At 44.4% G+C, this 20,868-nt stretch overlaps 1 protein-coding gene across 1 annotated transcript in view; it reads right to left on the bottom strand.

Moving 5' to 3' along the window:
• Positions 1-5,556: 5,556 nt before the first annotated feature.
• Positions 5,557-20,868, bottom strand: part of LOC6585667 (disheveled-associated activator of morphogenesis 1) — a 33,271-nt gene continuing 17,959 nt past the window's right edge. Inside the window, exons 2-10 of the mRNA XM_002011259.4 lie at positions 12,765-13,874; positions 9,343-10,311; positions 9,097-9,274; positions 8,334-9,029; positions 8,061-8,266; positions 7,790-7,929; positions 7,567-7,728; positions 7,220-7,383; positions 5,557-7,160 (exon numbers count right to left, since the gene is read on the bottom strand). Coding sequence (XP_002011295.3) covers positions 6,238-7,160; positions 7,220-7,383; positions 7,567-7,728; positions 7,790-7,929; positions 8,061-8,266; positions 8,334-9,029; positions 9,097-9,274; positions 9,343-10,311; positions 12,765-13,874 — 4,548 coding nt within the window. The 3' untranslated portion in view covers positions 5,557-6,237. The remainder of the gene's footprint in view (positions 7,161-7,219; positions 7,384-7,566; positions 7,729-7,789; positions 7,930-8,060; positions 8,267-8,333; positions 9,030-9,096; positions 9,275-9,342; positions 10,312-12,764; positions 13,875-20,868) is intronic.

Below are 20,868 nucleotides of genomic sequence, written 5' to 3' on the forward strand. Positions count from 1 at the left end.
TAAGTAAATTTAGATAGTTTTTAAGAGATGCCGCTTGGAAAACAATTATCTTATTATGAAAAGGGCCGTATTTTCTCACTTTTCGAGTCAGGAGAGTCTATTTCGAGTATTTTTCGAATTTTGAAAAAAAGTCAAAGTGTAATTAAAATTTGTTTGGATAACCCCGAAGAATAAGGATCAAGAAGACGTACTGGGTGAAAACCGTTACTAATTGCGCACGATAAACGCAAAATTATTAAGAAAGCCAGCAACAACCCAGCCGCTTGTATAGCTTTGGCCGCACATGTGGCCGAATCTATGTCAGCGATGACTGTTTGGCGAGTACTTAAGAGCTCAGGAATCATAAATAGGTCTAAACTGACCAAAGCATCCATGTTGCTAAGTCGCCACAAGGTTGCTCGACTTGGTTTTGCCGATGGACATACTGCGACCGATCTGACATACGCGCGTTTGAATCATCGTCTTTTGGCTTACAGTATATTTATAAATTTTTACCCTAACAGGTCGTATTTTCTGATGGGAAGAAGTTTAACCTGGATGGTCCTGATGGGTTTGATACTTATTAGCATGATTTGAGGAAGGATCCTATGTTTTTTTCAAGGACAAACTTTGGAGGTGGCTCCGTCGTGATTTGGGGTCCATTTTTTTTATTTGGTACCTGGGAATTGAAGTTTGTAACGAACCGAATGAACAGTGAAGAGTATATTCAGGCTCTGGATAGTATTCTCATTCCATATTCAAGAGAATTACGTGAGAAACCAATGGTTTTCCAACAGGATAATGCCAGAATCCATGTGAGCAGACGTACAAAAGAGTGTTTGGAGGAATGTCATGTTGATGTCCTTGACTGGACAGCATGTTTTGGGGATCTCAACCCGATAAAAATGTCTGGGGTAATCTTGCAAGACGTGTGTATGCCAAAAATCGCCAGTTGGAGACAGTTGGATATCTTAAAACGCAAATTCTAAACGACAATGACTAAATAACAAAGTTTCGAAAAGGACCTTTTATTAAATTTAGTGGTTTCAATGAGGAAGAGAATTTTTGAGTTAACTAAGACAAATGGAGGCCGGACTAAGTATTAACATTAGTTTTTCCATTAATCCGCAACGAATTCGGATTTTTTTTACAAAAATATGAATATGGGCTATAATTTTGATACAGAAAATGGTGCTGTTTTTCCTTGTTTTTTACTTCTTTTTAAGAAATCGTTATTAAATCGTGAATTTTAAGTGAAAAAGTTTTTTGCCATTCATAATTGAAATATTGAACTACTCATTTTTGAAGATTTTGAGGAAATATTCCATTTGGGAAAAATTTTTAGCCGATTCGTTTAAGTGGATTAAAAGTGGGCTATAATTATGATAAGCACTGTATATATATCTTCTATAATCTATAATATGCAAGAGTATATTCAAGCTGGAAAAGGATCTGCCAGATAGAGAACTATCTTTATGGCGTGAATGTCTCAGCTCAGAATCTTCAAGACACGATCGTATTCTTAACACACCAAAATGTCTATAAGATATCCAAGTATATTCAAGATACAAAAGTATCTGCGAGATATATTAGCATCCCAAAAGCATCCAAATATCGCTCAGATTCTATAGAGATTCTATAGAGAAATCAAGCATTCTCAAGATACAAACCTATCCATAAATGAATCTGTTGAGTATGCAGAGAGTATCCTTAAGATACCCTTTTCAGGCTATGCAGCAAATGTACTTGCTATGCAGATAAATATTTTGTACTTCAGCTAGGTAAGAGATTTATAGAAATAGAAAATTTGATAGAGATTTCTTTAAGCTTTTCTCTCAAGTGCCTGTAAATCCTGCTCGAGAAAAAAAAAAAAAAACAACAACGGAAAGAAACGAAAAGTAAGCATGAAATCTGGAATTTCCGAGCCACTGAGCTGTACTCCTCGTCCTCCTGCCGACAGGATGAAGGGCTGCAGCCAGACAGGACAAAGCAAAAAAAAGCAGAGCAAAATTATATATATTCGTATGGCGAACGTAAACTAAATAATTACAAGGCTCGACGGCAGCGCAAACAAAAACAAGGTGACGCAAGACGGACAGCGCACAAATGCCGGCGCGACACCCATGGCTCGGGGTACGTGAAAAGGACCCATGCGAGAGAGAGAGAGAGACGGAGAGAGAGAGAGAAAAAACAAGTAAACCAAATTGAAATTGAAATCGAAATTGAAAATGAAAATCTACGTGTAATTGCAGCGACTACAAAGCGGAAGGAATGCTCAAAAAAAAAAGTAGAGCATGTCCTTGCCGTGTGTCCTTGTTGTGAGGGGTGAGCAGCCTTAAAAAAATAGCTGCTTTCTGCCGACACTTTTTTGTGGGTTGTACCCTTTCTGGCCTTGGGAAAGTCGCGGCTGCGCTTTCTTTTTCTTTTCTCCCTCTCCCTCTCCCTCTCCCTCTCCCTCTCCCTCTCCCTCTCCCTCTCCCTCTCCCTCTCCCTCTCCCTCTCCCTCTCCTTCTCCTTTTCTTTTTCATTTTCACATTCCTTTTCTTTGCTTGATTAGATTTGATTTGTGTTATTTGTGGCATTTCGCTACTCGAAGGGCTCGGCGCTCTGCCCAGCTGGGCCTCGTCCTTCGGCAGGCTACGTTTAATTTCTAAATTATTGTTACGCCGCTGTGCGCTGGGCGTGGCACTGGGTCGCTTCGTATTTTTGTTTTGATCAGTGCGAAATCACAGAAATCAACCAGCACCAGTGTTGGTAAGCGCCTCGCGACTGTGCGCAACACTGCTTTGCGGCGCTGCCCCTCGCGAGCTAATGAGGCAATTTAAATGCTAATTCTCATACTTTAAGCGCACTCGACAAAAATATCAAATTCTAATCCAAAACATGTCGCCAAACGGGGGCTGGGGGTGTCCTGCTACTGTTCATCTCTGTCTCTCTCTCTCTCTCTCTCTCTCGCTCTGTCTGTGTTTGTGCCTGCAGCATCAGGGTTGGGCTTACAGCCATAAATATGAATATGAATATGAATATGAAAGCGAATTTGAATATTCAAATGGGAAAAGTTGACTAATACGATTTAAAGTTCAATGCCCAAAAAGTAACAAAAAGTACGTGCAATTGGCCTGAGAGAAGCGCATAGAAGAGCGCATCATTACAGATGCATTAACTGATAATTGTTTCTGTTTGGATTAAGAGTGCTTAGCTAAGAGTAGCACGAGCTATTAGCTGAGAGCTGACTCAGCCTACTCGAGCAATTCGATGAGAACATAAAACCTTTGCTCATAAAAGTATCTATATATGATTTGTGTTAGTAAATGTAACTTTATCTAGTATTTACTGTGCACACAAGTCAGAAGAATCTATGAGATACAAAAGTATCTGTGAAGCTACGTTTCGTATTGGGAAGTTGCCAAAATAGTTACAAATGAGTAGGGCTCTTAAGTAAGTATCTTTCAGATACAAATATATTTTCAATTCCATAAGATACAAAAGTATCTTTTACATTGTCCAACTGCAATTGCCACAAGATATTAAGAGAGTATTCTATGATAGATTGGCGTATTTTTGATATGCGAAAGTATCTTTCAGATGCAACAAATGTCAGCGAGAGGACACAAGGCTTAGAATCAAAAGTATCTTTAGGATGTCTTGCAATATGAACTGTTAGATACGCATGCCAGTGGCATCTGTGAGATACAAATGTATCTCTTAGCACAGGCGGAGTTGGCCCTACGCAGATACAGGGTATGCATGAGCTCATTGTTGACTCGGCCATTGAATTCAACTCAGCTGAATTCAATTGAATTGAACTGTGAATAGAAGTGAATAGAGCTTTGCCTCCCCCTTTTGCAGGACTCGCTCAGTGACGGATGTTTTCAAACATTTTCCGAGCATGTCAGCGTGCGCTCATCTCTGCACTTTTTTGTCTATTTGTCTGTTTGTTTTTTATATTTTTGAATATTTGTGTTGGCAGCGTTTGGTCAGCGACAGCAACAACAATAGAAACGAGAATGTGCTGCCTAAACAAACAAAAGCTGCGCGGCTGCGCGGCTGCACGGCTGCTGCGAGCGCGTGCGCAACTTCAACTTCAACCTGAAACAAAAGGGAAAGTGGAAAGTGGAAAGCGGAAAAACTGACCGCACGCGAGGTCAGCAGCTGACTTTGCATAGAGGCAAAAGGCTTTTGGCCTCTGCCCAGCGCACAAATTCAATTTCATATTTTGTTTACTTTGATAAATGGGCGGGGCACGCTAAGCCGCGACAATGGGCGCCGATTAAAGTCATAATTTCTGGGATTAAGTTTTCAGCTTTCAGTTTCAGTTTTTTTGCTTTTTGGAAGCAACCAACCGATCAGCAGCAGCACTCGAACACAGCGGGTCACGAACTACTTGCGGTTACACATATACATACACACACACACACACACATATATGTATATATATATACATATATTTCGTAAATTATAACGAATTATGACATATTAAGATTTATATTTATGGCACAAAAGGACTTTTTGCCAGCGCGAGAAGCGAGAAGCAAAGAAAAGGAAACTGCGCACAGGAGGCGACCGCAAGATGAGAGGCGCCTTCTCACCTTCGCGCTGCAGCCTCCTGCGCCTGCTCGAATTTCAGGGCGCAGAGCCTTGGACAACAGGCAAAGGCACTGGCAGGGGCACAGCTGTTGCCTGGGCGAGTCCTTGCGCCGTTTTTGTGTCTCTCGCACAGTTGCCTCGCGCTGCGTATTATGATTTCATATATATATTTTGATTTATTGTTTTGCTTATATTGTTTTGCAATACATTCAGGTATTTCGTATTTCGTATTTCGGTTTCATTTTTTTTTTTTTTTTTTTTTGGCAAATGCCTTTCGCCTTTGTTGTCCTTGCGGCGCTTGTTCTTGCCATTGAGTCTGTTCGCTGTGCGGTTTCTGCTTTCTGCAATATTTATGTTAATTTCGACTCTCAACGGTTTCTGCCAAGTCAGTAGCTAATGGCACATCGAATCGTTGACTCTCGCACATCCTGCGTAGAGGCGGCACGAAATACGATCGCATTGTTTGGGTATGTTGACTGCATCGCATGTAGAGCTGAATATATTACTTGAATATTATCTAATTTTATTCATGATTATATTTTAAATATATAATTATAGATCTAGGAATTTATAAGCAAACTTATATTAGGAGAGGCTGCGTTTCACTCATTAAATGAAAACAGCTACGTTCACAATTGATCCAGCATCTAGACACCTTGTTGTAGTCTAGACAACCACCATTAGCTTCACACTCCAGTTAGTCCAATAAGAAATCATATTGGTTGTGTGTCCGAGCTAAATTAGCTGCGCACAAAAGTAGGCAACATTTTATATACGCCATACCAACTGCGCATAAAAGCAGGCAACAGTTTCTACGCTGCTTGAAATGGGACAACTTATATGCCCGTTTGCATATGAAGTGCAGAGTTAATCCACCTAGTAATACGCTGCTTACATTATTAGTTTTCCTGCGGGCCTAATCTACAGGGTATCCTTGTGCATATTGCCTCTGAAACTTCAAGTCTCATTTCCCATTTTCATAAATTTCAATTAGTATTAAATAATTTTTATTTATCATAATTTTATAATATAAACTTTGATCTTTTACAAAAGTGCGTTAATATAAGTATTTAGCGAGATTCGTGCTAAAAAAAATATATATGTATATATAATAGGGGATAATACACAATATAATAATCATATACATATGTATAGATGTATACATAAATGTTAATAATGAACATGACTTTTCTTATGGCAGGCCGCAGACGCCTTCAAAACTTGCACACACACACATCAAATATATATATTTGTATATAATATAAGATGCCATATAGCATCTGCTACAATGACCCTTCGCTATATATATAGCACTATATAGCAACATTAGCTATATTTCTCGTTCTTCGTCTTCTTCTTCTCCATCTTCTGAGCACAATCAAAAATGTTTGTAGCCTGTCTTTAGAGTTAGCTTTATAGTTAGTTAATTATTTTGCTTGCTTGCTATGAATTGTTGTTGTCGCCTTCAACACTTCTTCAACTTTGATAAGTTTACAAAATTTGGTGATCTGCAGCTATATAGAAAATCATATAGCTTGTGGTATAACAAAAATGTGAGAAATCAAATGGGGGAATTGTTTTTGACTACTGAGCTGAGGCGTCTACTGTCTACTGTCTATTGTCTACTGCCTGCCGCCGGCTATCGGCTATCGACTGTCGACTGTCGACTGTCTACTGTCGCCTCACTGTGCGCTCCCGCTCCCTGCCGCTCTCCTCGCGCTGCAGACGCGGCGGCGAGTTCTGTCCGCTGGCTGGTGCAGCTCCTCCTGCGGCCCCGCCTCCGGATGCTGAGCCATTCGAAATGCGCGCTTTGCGCGAACGCTTGAACTTGGCCATGTCCTCGCCAAAGACGTCGCCGGTGCGCAGCGCCGAGATCAGATCGTCGAATTCGCCCTTGTTGTCGCTCTTGGTCAGCGAATCGCTGCCTGAGCCGCTGCCATTGCTGGCGGACTTCAAGCCCAGATTGCGGGCGACGCTGCTCATGAGTCCGGTTTTGTTTTTGCGCTCGATGGTGCGTTTCTTCAGCTCTGCCTCCTGTTTGGCGCGCTTCTCCTCCTCCTCCTGGCGGCGGCGGAAGCTCTCGTTGTCGTGTCGCGCCTCCGCAAATGCAGCGAGGAACGAATCGAAGATGCCAAAGAATTCGTCCGGCTGCAGGACTGAGCCATCCTCGCCAAAGAGCCGCACAGCCCGATCGAAACGCGTCTTCATGTCCTGGAATTTATCCTCGAGCTCCGCGAATCTTACCGAGGCCTGAGCGTGAAATTCCCGCATCACTGGCAAGAATCGATCGCCCTGCTGTGCCGGGCCCGAGCTGCGATGGAACTCGATTTCACGCGCCACATCCGCCAGGCCCGTGCGCAGCATCTGTATATCCTTGTCCATTTCGCCGAGAGACACCTTGGACGCTTCACGCACATGCGGTATATCGTCCTCCAGCTTGAGCAGATCCTTGAACTTCTTCTCAATCACCTGCACCAGATAGTGCAGCAGTGTGGTGCCCTTGGCAGCGCTCGACTTGGTGTCCGCCAAGCGATTCAACGAGGCCAGCCGGAAGCCTGACGCGTTGCCGCGTGCACCCCGATTCATATAGTTGCCTGGCAACGAGAGAAACCGCATTAAAATCTAGAAGACCCAAACTGTAGGCAGATCTTACCCAATGCCAGAACCAGCTCGAGCAGCTTGCGCAAGCGCCTCGAGCGTGCTACCTCCCGGGAGGCCTCCATGACGCTGGTGATGCGCGGTATCAGATCGTTCACTGTCAGCATAAAGCGCTTCTTGTAGTGCAAACTCTTCAAGCGCTGCTCATAGTGCGGAATTCTACAATTGCAGGGGACGAGAGATGCATATAACATTAGCTTTAGCTTTAGCTTTAAAATGGGTAATACAGATAGATAGTGTCATATGAGGGCTATCAAAGACAAGTTTAATTTGCTACAGATCTCTCCTGAACGGAGGTTAAGCCCAGACAAGCCACTGTCCACGGCTGATGCTCCCACTCACTTGGATATCTCATAGAGAAAACGATCCGCACGTGCCAGCGACTCAATATCCTCGCTGTGCTCATCCAGCAGCGCACGCTCCTCGGCAGATGGTGTAAACTTGAGCAGCTGCTCGACCATGTCCAGCGCCAGCTGCTCATTGCTATCCATGGAGAGTATGGCTCTGTAAGGGAAATTAGACACCGATCAGTCGAAGCCCCTGGCCCAGACGGCAGCGCACTCACTTGGATATATCCATGTCGCTCATCTTGAGCTTGCTCAGCAATATCGTGCAGTTCTGGGCGCGCCGTCCATCGATAACGGAGAGCACCTTCTGTTTGTTTTTGCCAGAGACGCGCAAGTCCTCATATGAGCCATCGGTGGTCTGTGAGTGGGAGAGTTCAATAGATTAGTGATCAGTTTCATATGGCAGGGGCTAAACAGAGGAGATTCCTCCAGGGAATCGCGGGCAAAAGGTTTCCTTCGCCTTCTACCGCTCTCACTCATGAGACTGACCGATACGCCGTTCTTCTGATAGGCCGAGAAGAGTTTATCGATGCTCTCGAGCTCCATGTTGTTGTAGAGCTTGCTTTCGTCCAGCTCGCTCCAGACGGTGCCCTGGAGCTTGGCATCGGGCAGCTTGGACCAATTGAAGCTCTTCAAGGGGTTCGCTGGCTGTGGCACGTTCTTCTTTGGCAACTCCACTTTGGGTGGTGCTGGAGCTGCAAGGCATGATCCACATTAGGCGAGTCTCTCTCCGAGAAGCGGCAAACAATGTCTCCCACTTACCCATTGTTGGCGTCATGCTGGGCGGCGGTGGTGGCGCGCCGGGACAGGGCGGTGGTGGTGGCGGCAACATGGCTGGAGCCATCGGCGGCGGTGGCGGCGGCACCGCCTTTATCGGCGGCGGTGGTGGCGGCGGCGAGACGGCGCCGTTGCAGCCAGTGAGGCCGGCCACCTTTTGGTCGTCGGGTATGCTGCCCTCGGTGACGAGTCGCTCGAGGCGAGCGCGCTCCTGTTGCTCGGATTGCAGACGGTGCTGCAGATCCTCGGCCTTCATCTCGGCGGTCTGAGCGCGCTGCACGGCCTGCGAGTGCTGAGCGGACTCCTTCTCGAGGCGCTCGCGCATGCGCGCTAGGCTCGTCTCGAGGTCCTCCTTCTCCTGCATGCGCAAGTCCAGCTCCTGCTCCTTTTTGGCCAGGCGCGACTGCACCTCAAAGTTCTCGCGCTCCAGCTCGTCGGCTCGCTTGCGCGCCTGCGTCAGCTGCTCCTCCTTGACCAGCAGCCGCACCAGCTTGTTGACGTCGATTTGAAGGGGCGCCACGTCCGGGTCGTGCACGGGCGACTCGCTGGCCAGCTTCAGCTGCTTGCCGGGGTCATCGGGGTCGCTGATCAAGTCGCTGCTCGGACGCTGCTCCACCTGCAGCACAATCTGCTGCACGACGCGGTCAATCAGCAGCCAGTGCTCCGTGCAGTGGCCAGTGTCTGGAAGAACAAGCAGAAGGGTTCCATCAGCTGTCAAAGAGAGGGGGGGAGGGGGCTCGTTACTTACAGGGCAGCAGCAGCATGTGCTGGAGCAGTGAGAGCATGTGCGGGTAGGCGGGCGAGTGGCTCAGCTTGCGGCGCAGCAGCTCAAACATGGCGCCAGCGCTCTTGGTGTCCACATGCTCCTCGTTGAAGCGGCGGGCGAACTCCTTCTCGTCCTCGGCGCGCACCATCTCAAAGAAGTCCTGCAAGGGCAAACGGGTTTAGTTACGTCTTCAATCTCTCGAAGAATCGCAGATGCTGCTCGGCTTACCAAATGCCTGTCCAGCGTCTCGTTCTCGTGTGTGCGCAGCTTGTCGATGACTGGCTGGATGCCCAGCATGAGGAATTCGTAGCGCAAGTGCAGGCGGAACTCTAGGTTCTCCTGGCCCGGCCCGTAGTTGAGCACCGCATTCACGAACGACATCAGGGCCGTCTTCAGATTAACGTTATCTCTGTAGGCATACGTCGAGCGGTCCAGGTCGTTGACTATGCTCTGGAAGCGCGTGCGCTCCGTTGCGAACTCCTGGAAGTGCAGCATCGCCTGCAGCACCTTGCGATGCCCGCCGGGCACCAGGCAAACCGCTCCGAGTATCTCCAGGGCCGATATCTTCGTTCTGATGTTATCCGCCGCCAGCGAGCGGGCGATTGTGTCGATCGCCGTCGGATGGGCGAGCACATGGGCGCGGCCCATCGAGTTGTTCATCAGCGCCTTGATGCAGCCGATCAAGCTGGTGTGCAAGGAGCTGTTCGCTACGCGTATGTCCAGCTGGAGCAGCAGATTCAATAGGGCCGGCAGCCCATCCAGCTCCACGAAGCGCAGCACAAAGCTGTGCGTGGAGGTGCGCAACGCCGTCTTCAGTGCGTCCACAAAGGCGGCGTGATTGTCCATGCGCGTGTTCAGCTCGTGGCTGGGCGAGTCCTCCGGCGACAGCGAGACGTGCACCACCAGCTCCTTCAGGCGCTCTATGTAATGCTCGGCGGTCGGTGGCTGGGTGATGGCGGCTGCATCGGGCCCGTCGTTGGCGTCGACGGGCAGCTTGCGCGAGCAGTAGATCTGCCACTTCTTCTGGGCGGGCAGGCTGAGCATCGCCTCCTTGTTGGGCGCCGTCAGGTCCAGCTCCTCGACCAGCTCTGCGAACTTCGTGTCCAGCTCATCCACCGACGGCATTGGCTGTGTCGGCGTCAGAGTCTGCAGCGTGAACTCGCCCTCCACCACACATATCTCCGGTGGCTCGTCATCCTGCAAGAGACGAGCTATTACTTTCAGCAACAACAAAAGCACGTCAAGCCTCAAGCCTCTAGCGACGGGGGCCGTTAACAGTGCAGAACCAATTGTGAAAGACACAAAGACACAGACATGGGGCAACCTTCCGAGTTGCATTGAAATTGAAATTGAAATTGTAATCGATCCAGCGCCACGGGGCCTAGACTGGCGCTAGTTGCTCGTGCTCTGCACTCTGCTCAAGCAACAGTCGGTTCCACTTCAGATTCTACGAGCTAACGTTCTTCTTGTATTCGCCTATTGCGTCGTAGCTCGACTGCAACCAGCTCTAGAGTAGGTTTAGGCAGGGGTATGAACAGAAACGTTCTAGTTCAGCTCCAATTCGATCTAAAACAGAGGCAACAACACAACTGCCTAAGCTGGAGCTAGGCAGGAGAGTGAGAGAGCAAGGCTATTCATCTGAGTAGCACAGTTAGGAGACCTTTAAGAAGCATCGATTGACAGAGAATAGGATGTCATTGAGAGTAGAGATGAGAACATTTAGTCCTAGGCCGCAGAGCTAGAAACCTTTACGATCTCTGTCTGTATTTTCTTCTCTGATTCTCCAATTGATTTATCTCTCTCTCTATAGCTCCTTTAAAGTTCCTCCGTCTTATCTCTCTCTTGTTTCCATCTCTATTTCTCTCGCTTTTCGTTTTTTCCTAGCCTCTCTCTAATTTCTGGATCTCTCCGTCTCTCCATCTCTTCATCTCTCTCTCTCTCTCTCTATTTCTCTTGCTCTCCCTTTCTCTCTGTCCTTCTATCTCTATATATATCCTTCCCTCTTGACAAGTAAAAGCACAGGGAACCAGTCTACTTACAGAACTTTCATTAAGTCCATTTCTGTATCATATCTTATTTTCTCCCTCATTCTCTCTGCTTGTCTCCCTCTCTTTCTCTGCCTTTTGACCTACCTCACGCTACATCTTCACTTACCTACTAACTGTCAACCATCTGTGCCCCCTTCAGAAACATTTAGCATAGTTACGGCGCCCTGATTGCTCTTTCACCCGTTGCAAGAGCTCTTCAGGTTCTTTAAGACTAAGTGCGCTTGACGCAAGTTCTGTTGGTTTAGCTAAGCACCTGAGACAACATTATTTGGTGCCGCTGCTCCCTCTCGATATCGAAAGCCTTTGAAGTGCCTATTCTTTCTCTCTCCAAGTTTGTATACCCTGCTTTCACTGAGAATGCATTTGGAAATGGAGGTTATAAGGAAGCTATGCCTGGTATAGCACTAAACGATAAATATCGATATACAGTTTCAGAGTTTTCAAGTTGTTCTTTAACGTCTTTTATTTGCCTTCTAACTCAAGGGCATCTGCTAGTCGAGCTAGTCTCGCCTCTTGTCTCTCGCCCACCTTATTATAATTTTCTTTTGATTATTCACTTCACTTATGCAACTTCGTGCACAACTCGATGCCAGTCAAATCACTGCGAGTTGCTGTCGCACTCGTATTTCACTCCACTCCACTGGGTCAGGGGTAGAGACAGAGAAAAGGGAGCCGCCTCAAGTCGAGGGGCAATTGTTAACCTATGTTAACAATTGGCACGTGACTAAAGACGATTCTTATGCGCACCTTTAAGATTGATTGAAAAGAAAGAGAGAGACAGAGAGAGAGAGAGAGAGAGAGAGAGAGAGAGAGAGAGAGACAAAGGCAATTCGTGTCCAACTCACATATTAAATGAAATATTCTTTGAGCTACTTAAAGAAAATGCAAATTGAATTCATTTCTGGGCATGACTGGGTCAAATTGAATAAATTATGATATAGCTCACAATAACTATATATCTGCCATGTGATATAGCTGGCTGAATGACAGTTGAATAATAACTGAGCGTAGAAAATGGATTTCTTGCATATCTAGTTATCTCGTTAGCTTGCCATGTGGAATTCTTATCAAACTCGAAGATCTAACTGAAAATGAAGAGTCTGAGGTACTTAACTACCCTAGAATATGGCATATAGCAAAGGAGAAGCCCATTAATAAAGCTTCAAAAAAGGAATTCGCTTGGGACAACTTCCAGGTTCCTGAGCGTATTATAACTTTTTAGTACTCTCGAGATTTTCTATGCTTTCAGCTGTAAATTTACCATAGCCTCAGCTGTTGTCCCTCTCAGTCTTAGTCCAGATTAGGTTGATCTATGTAGAGCACTTATCTGATCTTCATGTCTTCTAGGCTCACTCCATTGATAGGAGGATCCATAAGTGATCAACTTCTATGTCTCATATCTTAGAGAGTATTTATCGCTCCCCTTTCCCCTCATAGCTCCGCCCCTTCCTCACGAATTTAGCATTTCCAAGAGCAGTTCTTTGTATAAAGGAAGTTCTAAATGCTCTCAGACTTCAGCTAGTCACTTCAATGACTATGAAATTATCCCATTATTCTCATATAGACTTCTCCCCCTTCTTACCCACCTTCCTTCCTCCTTACCTTGAAACAACCGCACCAGACGCGTTTGCCTCGAAACACCGGCATCTTCTTCTTCTGCTGCTGTCGGTAGTGCTTCTGCAATGGGGTCTCGCAGCTGCTGTGCGATTTCTTGAAGCCAGCAACACTGCCGTTGCCTGCGCCGCTGTTGCTGCTGTTGTCGTGGGCGTCGCTCTCGTGCTCCTTGCTCAGTCCAAATGGATAGCCAAAGGTGTAGCCTAATATATTGTGGGTGTAAAAGGAGTTGGCGCCGTTGCCCAAGCTGCGGCTCTCATCTGCATGTTCCACGCAAACGTTGCTGTTGCCGCTGCCGTTGCTGTTGCCGTTGCTGTTGCTGCTGCTGCTGCTGCTGCTGCTGTACTGTTGCCAGTAGCGATAGATACTATTGAAACAGCTCAAATCACTCAAAATACTTTTCCAGTGCTCGAAATCGAAACGTTCCTGAAAATTGGCCGAGGAGGTGTCGCTCGCGCCGCCGTTGGGTCGGCTGCTGCAGCTGCTGTTCAGGCAATTGCTGCTGTTGCTGTTGCTGTTGCTGTTGCTATTGCTGCTGAGCTTGAGCGTCGCTGTGCTGCCTTGGCTCAAGTCACTGCAGCTGTTCAGGCTGGTGATGGATATTAAGCTGTTGTTGTTGTTGTTGCTGCTGCTGCTGCGAATGTTGCTGCTTCGTAGATTGTTGCTGTTGCTGCTGCTGTTGCTGTTGTAGCCGTTAAGCACTATGCTGCTGCTTCGTATGTTGCTGCTGCTGCAATTGTTGCTATTGCTCTGACTGTTGTCACTGGTTATTGTTATCTTAGTTACGCCCGCTGTGCTGCTTGTTGTGGCAGCAGTTGCTGCTGTCGCTGCTGCTGTTGCTGTTGCTGTGGCTGCGACTGCTGTCGTTGGTGTTGCATTGATTGTGATGCAGCTGCTGTTGTTGTTGTTGGTGGTTGTAGTGGTGTTGGTGTTGATGTTGGTGCTGCTGCTGTTGCTGCTGCTGCTGCTGTTGGCTGCAACAGTTGCTGTTGCCTTGGGCTTCTCTAGTGTGCTCTCTGGCGATGTCTGCAATATTTCCGTAGTGGTGCTCTGCGTATCCGGCTCATTGATACAAACAATGGGGCACGCCTGTAGCTTCTGCAAGGAGACAAACACACATACACAGCTATTTAGATTGAGATGCATAGATTAATCCAAATTTATGTAACTATCGGAATTTGTCCATTAAATCATTCCCACTGCCCACTTGTCATGGCATTCTTGGCCAAAGCCAAAGCCAAAGCCAAAGACATGGGCCGAGGTGTCTAACCAGACAAATGGCTGTCAGCTCGCATGCCAAGGCAACAAACAGCACAGCAACAGCAACAGCAACAGCAAATGCAATTGCGTTCAATTCAATGACTATCAAAGCCAGCTAAATGCGTGTGTGTGTGTGTGCGTGTATGTGTAAGCGTGCGTGTGTGAAATATACATATGTTTATACCCTACCACATAGCAGGGTATATATGAATTTTACTTCATATTAACCAGTTAAGCTAATTCAAGACAATCGATGACAATACATTCGATAACTATTAACAAAGATATCGTAGCACACACAAACATAGATAGTCGATAACTGACCAATTATCAAATTGAAGCATTGGCAAAACATAAACACCGATAACTGTGTTATCGATAACTAACAACATAATCGATAGCCAGTAGACATCGACATCGACATCGACAACGATAGTCTATATACTCCATCTATCCTCGGCTAGTCCACAATCGCATCGAGGGTATGCATATTCTATTTGGAGTACTTGAAAGATTTATATCGAGCATTATGCATTCCGTTTCGTGGGTTTTTCGTTATTGTTTGGCGCGTGGGCAAATGTAAAATCTCTTGACTTGCTCGCTGTGCTGGCTGTCATAAATGTCTGGCAATTGTCGAGACCGAAATGCGTTTTGACATGTGTTGAAATCGCGCAGAGGATCAAAATCCCCACCTCCTGCTTAATGCGTGTGGGTCGCGACTAGATTCCATAGTAGAATGCGAAATGGGAAATTTTGAGAGGGTTTCGAAATGAGCTCATGCCAAGGGATCGAGATCGTATAACATTAGAAAACGGAATGGAATGGGAATGGGCTCTCAGCCTATTGATCTGTATCAAGAATGCACATCATAGAGTTTTCGAATCTGCTTATGATTAGGGTCGAAAACTAGATAGAGCGGGAAACGGCTTGCGGAGTCGGATCTATGACTTGTTCAAGTCAAGACCCACATAGAATGAGAATGAGTTTACGAGCACAGATCGAGATTTAGAATGTAGAACAGATAATGAAATATGAAACTGGGAATGGAATTCGACATTCGAAATGTCTTTGAATGATGTGTTGAAGCATAGGGGAATGCTCGGGCATTGTTTGCTTCGTAATTGCTGTTTCACTCAATTAGCCATGCGAATTGCAATCAAATTTATGTAAATATATAATGTAATAATGGTCTAAGTGAGTGTGTGCAATGCGCGTTAGATAACTTCGAGTTACCCACTCTCTGCAGACAGTCTGGCAACGTTGATTGAGGCCAGGCTGTCAGCCAGCCAGGCAGCCAGCCAACCAGCTGTTACTAACTCTATTTGGTGGTTTTTTTTTTTTTCTGTTTCTTTTCCGCTTTTCAACATAGTTTGAGTAACTAACTAACTAAGTAGGCAACTAATTTAGCTGCCATCAAGTCAAGCTGCGACCCAGTTGCCAACGCCAACTGTTTCTGTTTCTGTTTCTATTTCTATTTTTGTTTCAGTTTTTCTTTTTGTTTTCGTTTCTGTCAAATCGGGTCAATGCTTTGGCTCAGAACTGTCAGCGAACAGTCTGGCAACGCTCTGTGTGGGCGCCTGCACGGCCTATGCGACTGACTAATTTAGCCAAAGCTGCGTCTTTTCTTTTTGTTTTCTGTTTTTGTTTGTCATTTTAATATTGTATTTGCTGCGCTCCAATCAAGCGTTACGGCCATAAACAACTCGGCTAGCAGTCGGCGCTTATTTGGCCACAATTAAGAGCCAATATTTGTTTGCTCATTAAAAAGGGTCAACATACACACACACACACACTCACACACTGCCCACGATCAACGGGAAGATGAAGTATTGCGAAATTTCAAGCTGACACAGTTACATCCAGCAAACAGCCAAAAACTTCTGCAAACTTTAACCAAATCAAACTCTATTAGCCAGAAATTGTTGGGCCGACAAACTTTGTTTGCCCAAGGCTAAAAGTGACCCCTCACTAGTCTATAGATTCCTATATTCTGTTCCTATTTCCTGTGCACTATTTATATATCGACCCTCCACTACTCTATATACCCATTATAGCACACCTTTTTGTATAATGATCTCATATACCCAATAAACTCATCCTATATAGAGAATATTCTCATCCTTACACACACTCTGCTTGCTCATATATGACTACTACATAAAAACATCTGTAACTCTCATTACCCCATAGGATAATTCACAATTCCATTCATATATAGTAGCTGAAGACATCTCATACATATGCATACCATATAAGACTTATATATAACCATCTAGACCTGCCTCAAGTATATTTCCTGCTAATTAAGTAATTAACTGCTTAACAAATATTACCCGAGTAGTTATTTCCTATATAGCCAGCTTATAGATACGTGTCTAAAGTAGCTATAAGTCTGCTGGTTAGGTGAACTTCCTATACAAACACGTATATATATCGATATATATTAACCAAATATATATAATCCATAATTGTTGCTCTACGTTTGCTAAGTCGCTCGCTTTTTCTAATGATCATTCAACATTCTGTACTACCTATAAGACCTTAGTCACTTATAGGTATTCCGCTCTAATTGAGTGATAAATAGTTTTCATTCAAGTTCCAATTCCTGAATCGAAAATGCATTCATTTGAAATTGGCTTTGATTATTCAATTACAATTGCACTTGGCTGTTTCTCTTCCCCTAATTTCTGATATGCGAGCCACAGTCTTTCCGTGTCGCCTCGCATGGCTGTTACATTTTTCACACTTGTCCATGGCACGCCCCCTTGATTCCAAGCATCCATTTCCGAGTACACCCACTCGAAAGGTTTGTCTCGTAATAACTTCATAAAGCGGGCGCCAAAAAGTGAAATGGAAAATGTTTGACGGGGAAACCAATGAAATGGGAGCAGTCTGTGCTCAACCGAAAGATACCCTGTATGACCTGTCATATATGCACATATAGAGCTTAACGATTATACTACGGGAAATATTTTTCAAAATTTTAATATTGAATAAAAGATATGCGAAAGAGCTGCAATTCGATTTCGATTTTTATCGATTCTATCGATATATCATAAAGCGTATATATACTATACATTAATATCGACTCTTTCAGCAATATGAAAACTCTTTTGAACCACATTCAAACAGTTTACAGGGTATACCATGCAAACCAACATGAAGGCAGGAAGCTAAGAAGATGTATATAAATGTATGTATATATATCAAACACAACAACAATGTATGCTTGCCCTTAATACCAAAGAGACGAAAAATCAAGTGACTCGCAAAAATGGGAAAAACTTGTTTTTCCGCATTGCCTGGAAAAATTGTTGCGCGAATGTTGAAAGCGACGCCAACTGACGACGGTAGCTGCTGTCATTGTTGTTGCTGTTGTTGTCGTTCATTGTGTTGCTGTTGTTGCTGTTGCTGTTGATGTTGCTGTTGCTGCTGTCAGCAGCCGCAGCAAACTATGTGAAACTTTTCCTTTTCGTGCCGCAAAAGACCCGTTCATCAGCTGTCGCCGCATTTAAGCGCATCTTTACCCACATTTTATGCAAATGGCAGCTGATTGAGCAGCTTACAAAGAGACACACAACACACACACACAGCACACACATACACACATACACACACACACACACACAACATACATACAGCAGCTGCTGCAATCAGTTGTCATCAATCATTTAAGATAAGCGAAAAATCGAGCTTTAGTTAATAGATAAACGCGTTTGCAATGCGAGCAACATGAGCAATCGATAACAGCGTTATCGATAGCTAAAGAAACTGACTAATAAATAGTAAATGATAACAATAGTTTAGCCAATTTAGATCCATAAGCATTAACACCAATATCGATAACAGCCTAATCGATAAATAGTAGGCTCAAATAATAACAATATGACCAGTAACTAGCATACGTAAACAATCGATAGCTAGCAATAAAGAGTCATCCACTGACCTCTCAGTGTGCCCAAGCCTTCATAAACTTTCGATGGTCAACTCATCGATTATTGTTATCGATGGCCTTGCTTTGCTGGCTTTTTCACTGTATTTGGATTATATTGAAATTTCGATTTGCATAAACAGTTTGGCACGCTCATCCATTATCGATTTTTATAGCGATCAATCATTGTGCGAGGCTTTCCTTATGGCAACACCAAAGCCAGTCAGGCATTCAGGCACTGGAGCAATCGGATATAGAGGGGTAACTGGATGAGAGGCTTTGCTTTCGCAGACATTGTCGCACGGTCCAAAAATAGTCATTACGATCAGCTAACGATAGTTGATATAACGAACTGTTCAAACAGTTTTTTTCGCCACTTTTATGTTTTCTCTCTTTCTTTTTCTTTCAACTTGTCAGTTGGACAGTGGGACGACTGGACTGCAGAGTCAATTGCATGAATTTTCAGCACATTTTCGGCGCATTTGGCAGCGAACGGCAATTATGGTAAAAGGTTTCATCATCTCCAATCGATAGACAATGCTCAAGGAATTAAAGCTAAGCAAAAAGTTGAAAACTTTTTTTATTAAGGAAGGAAATTTGTTGAACCTAGAGATAGCAACATATACACATAAATGTTTGATTGGCATAAAGGCATTGCTGGCTCTTTAAGCCATGGCTCACGTGCCGCAAGTAATGTTAATCATGTTCATTTCATTTCTTATAAAAATGAACAGAAAAAAACATCTCATTCGCAATCGCAACAGCCATTAAAGTCAGGTGAAGAGCCTCTAAATTATCTAAAAGAAAAGACAACTGGCTCGAAAAAAAAAAAACAAAAAACATTCAAGAGAGAGATGCGGAAACTGAAGAAAGAAAGAAATATAAGAGTGATCTTGTGAGAGAGTGAATGGCTAAAAGATACCCTATCAATCTTGGCTGCTATAGCAAATATTTCAAGTGTCATCAAAGCAATAAAATCCAAAATGAAGGCAAGAAGAGCTATCGATACTTATCGAGTTATCAATTACTGCAACTGAAACTAAATCGTAAAACGTGTAAAATAACTAAAGTTTAAAATCGATTTATATCGATTTTATCGGTCAATGAAAAGTTAGGTAGAGCTGAAACGATCCATTAATTCGTTCACGCCTGCCTGCCTAAGTATACCTCGCTTATCCACTTAAAAACGGGGCACAGAGCATACTAATACTATCGCTCCTCAACTATCGCATATCTAATTGCACAGCATTAGACGAAATAAAGAAAAAATTTGTAATTTTTTATTATTTTTATTATTTTGTTATGATGTGGTTTGTGTTTGTTGCTTCAAGACAGCAAAAGTAACAACAGCAACAATTGGCGCTGGACCGTGATGAAGGTGTTGTAAGGTGTTGCTTACATGCAACAACAACAACAACCACAACGGCTACAATAACTGAATTTCAGCTTGTATCAAAAGCAAATCCGAATCCGAATTCGAATCCGCAAGCAAGCAAAAATAAAAACAATAAAAAAACAAAACAAAACAAAAGTAAAGGTAAATCGAAATCGTGTAATCAGGCATGCGGGTGTTAAAAAATTATTACACAAGGCAATTGGCTAAGGCAGCACCCCAGCCTGCCTAGCCACCCCACCCACCTGCCTGCCGCCTGCCCTGCCCTATGTGCCCCTATTTTAACACCCGCAGCGCCACCTGCCGGCCAGCCATGCAACACAATGCAAGATTCCAGTTTCGAATTTCAGTTTTGCATGCTGCCATCCAATAAAACAAAAAAACGCCCCGCATGCAAGCAGCCGAGAGGAGAAACGACTACAGCTCACAATATAATACTAGGTGCAATGGGTATGCTCAGACTTGCTAAGAAGCCCCATGGATCTAGGCAGCTACAAGGCTTATCGATATGACATATGTGTTTGCAAATACTGAAACTTTAATCCAATTTGGATTAATTTGGTATATATATTTAGGATATATATATAGGATAGACTAGGCTAAAGTTGGAGTAATGTTCTTTAGGGAATTACTCTCCTATTAATCAATTACCTTAAGTACGCCATACTTACAGGGTATTCGATGGCGCAACCAACCAAAAGCCAAGTCTACGTCAGCTAACTTAAATGAGACTGTCTTAAGCTAGGACTTTCAAGTGCTTGGGAGCTTATCAAAAATATATTTTCAGTCGAGACAGACATGAGATACATTTGCAATCTTAATCCGATACTTTTGACGTTCTAAGCGCTAACTACTGGGTATCTGAGACCCCGAAGCGAAACAGCAACAACAAACACAAAACACGCAAAGGCCCAGCACATAAATAATCAGCAGTCAGAGGTGTCAAGTTCTAGTCAAAGTTGAGCTCGAGTGCACCAAAAGCGAAATTCGTTACGTTTTCAATACTCGCTCAAAGGTATTCAAAAGAGGGTATATAGGGTAGACAGGCATGTAGCTAGAATATTGGGTATTCATATTCCTGACACTTCGAGTTCCAGTCCAAGCAGGAGCGAGAGAGAGAGAGAGATGATTTCCTCAAGCCTTTACAGCTCTCTGGTTGCTAACGAGTATTTCGTGGTCTGTTACACCCGGCTGAAATGTTCTCGAAATCATTTGCAGCGATTGTGTTGAACGGCGAGCGACATTTACAAAAGTTTGTCGGCTTTATTGCATTTGATATTTAGCCGAAAAAATTAGGCTTAAGAATTTATAGCGGTTAGGGTGCAGCCGCAACGGGTTCGATCGGACGATCAAATGCCAGAGTGATCTAAGCGGCACTGCATGCCTAGCAGATACCCTGTAACCCACCCTTCCATCTTGATGAGCTCAAACAGACTTTCAAAGCAACAGCTCTTATACTGACTCGTACCATACTACTCTTATAATCGTACTCTTATAATGCAATACTA

Source organism: Drosophila mojavensis, unplaced genomic scaffold (assembly GCF_018153725.1).
Source record: "Drosophila mojavensis isolate 15081-1352.22 unplaced genomic scaffold, ASM1815372v1 contig_136, whole genome shotgun sequence".
Classification (NCBI taxonomy): domain Eukaryota; kingdom Metazoa; phylum Arthropoda; class Insecta; order Diptera; family Drosophilidae; genus Drosophila; species Drosophila mojavensis.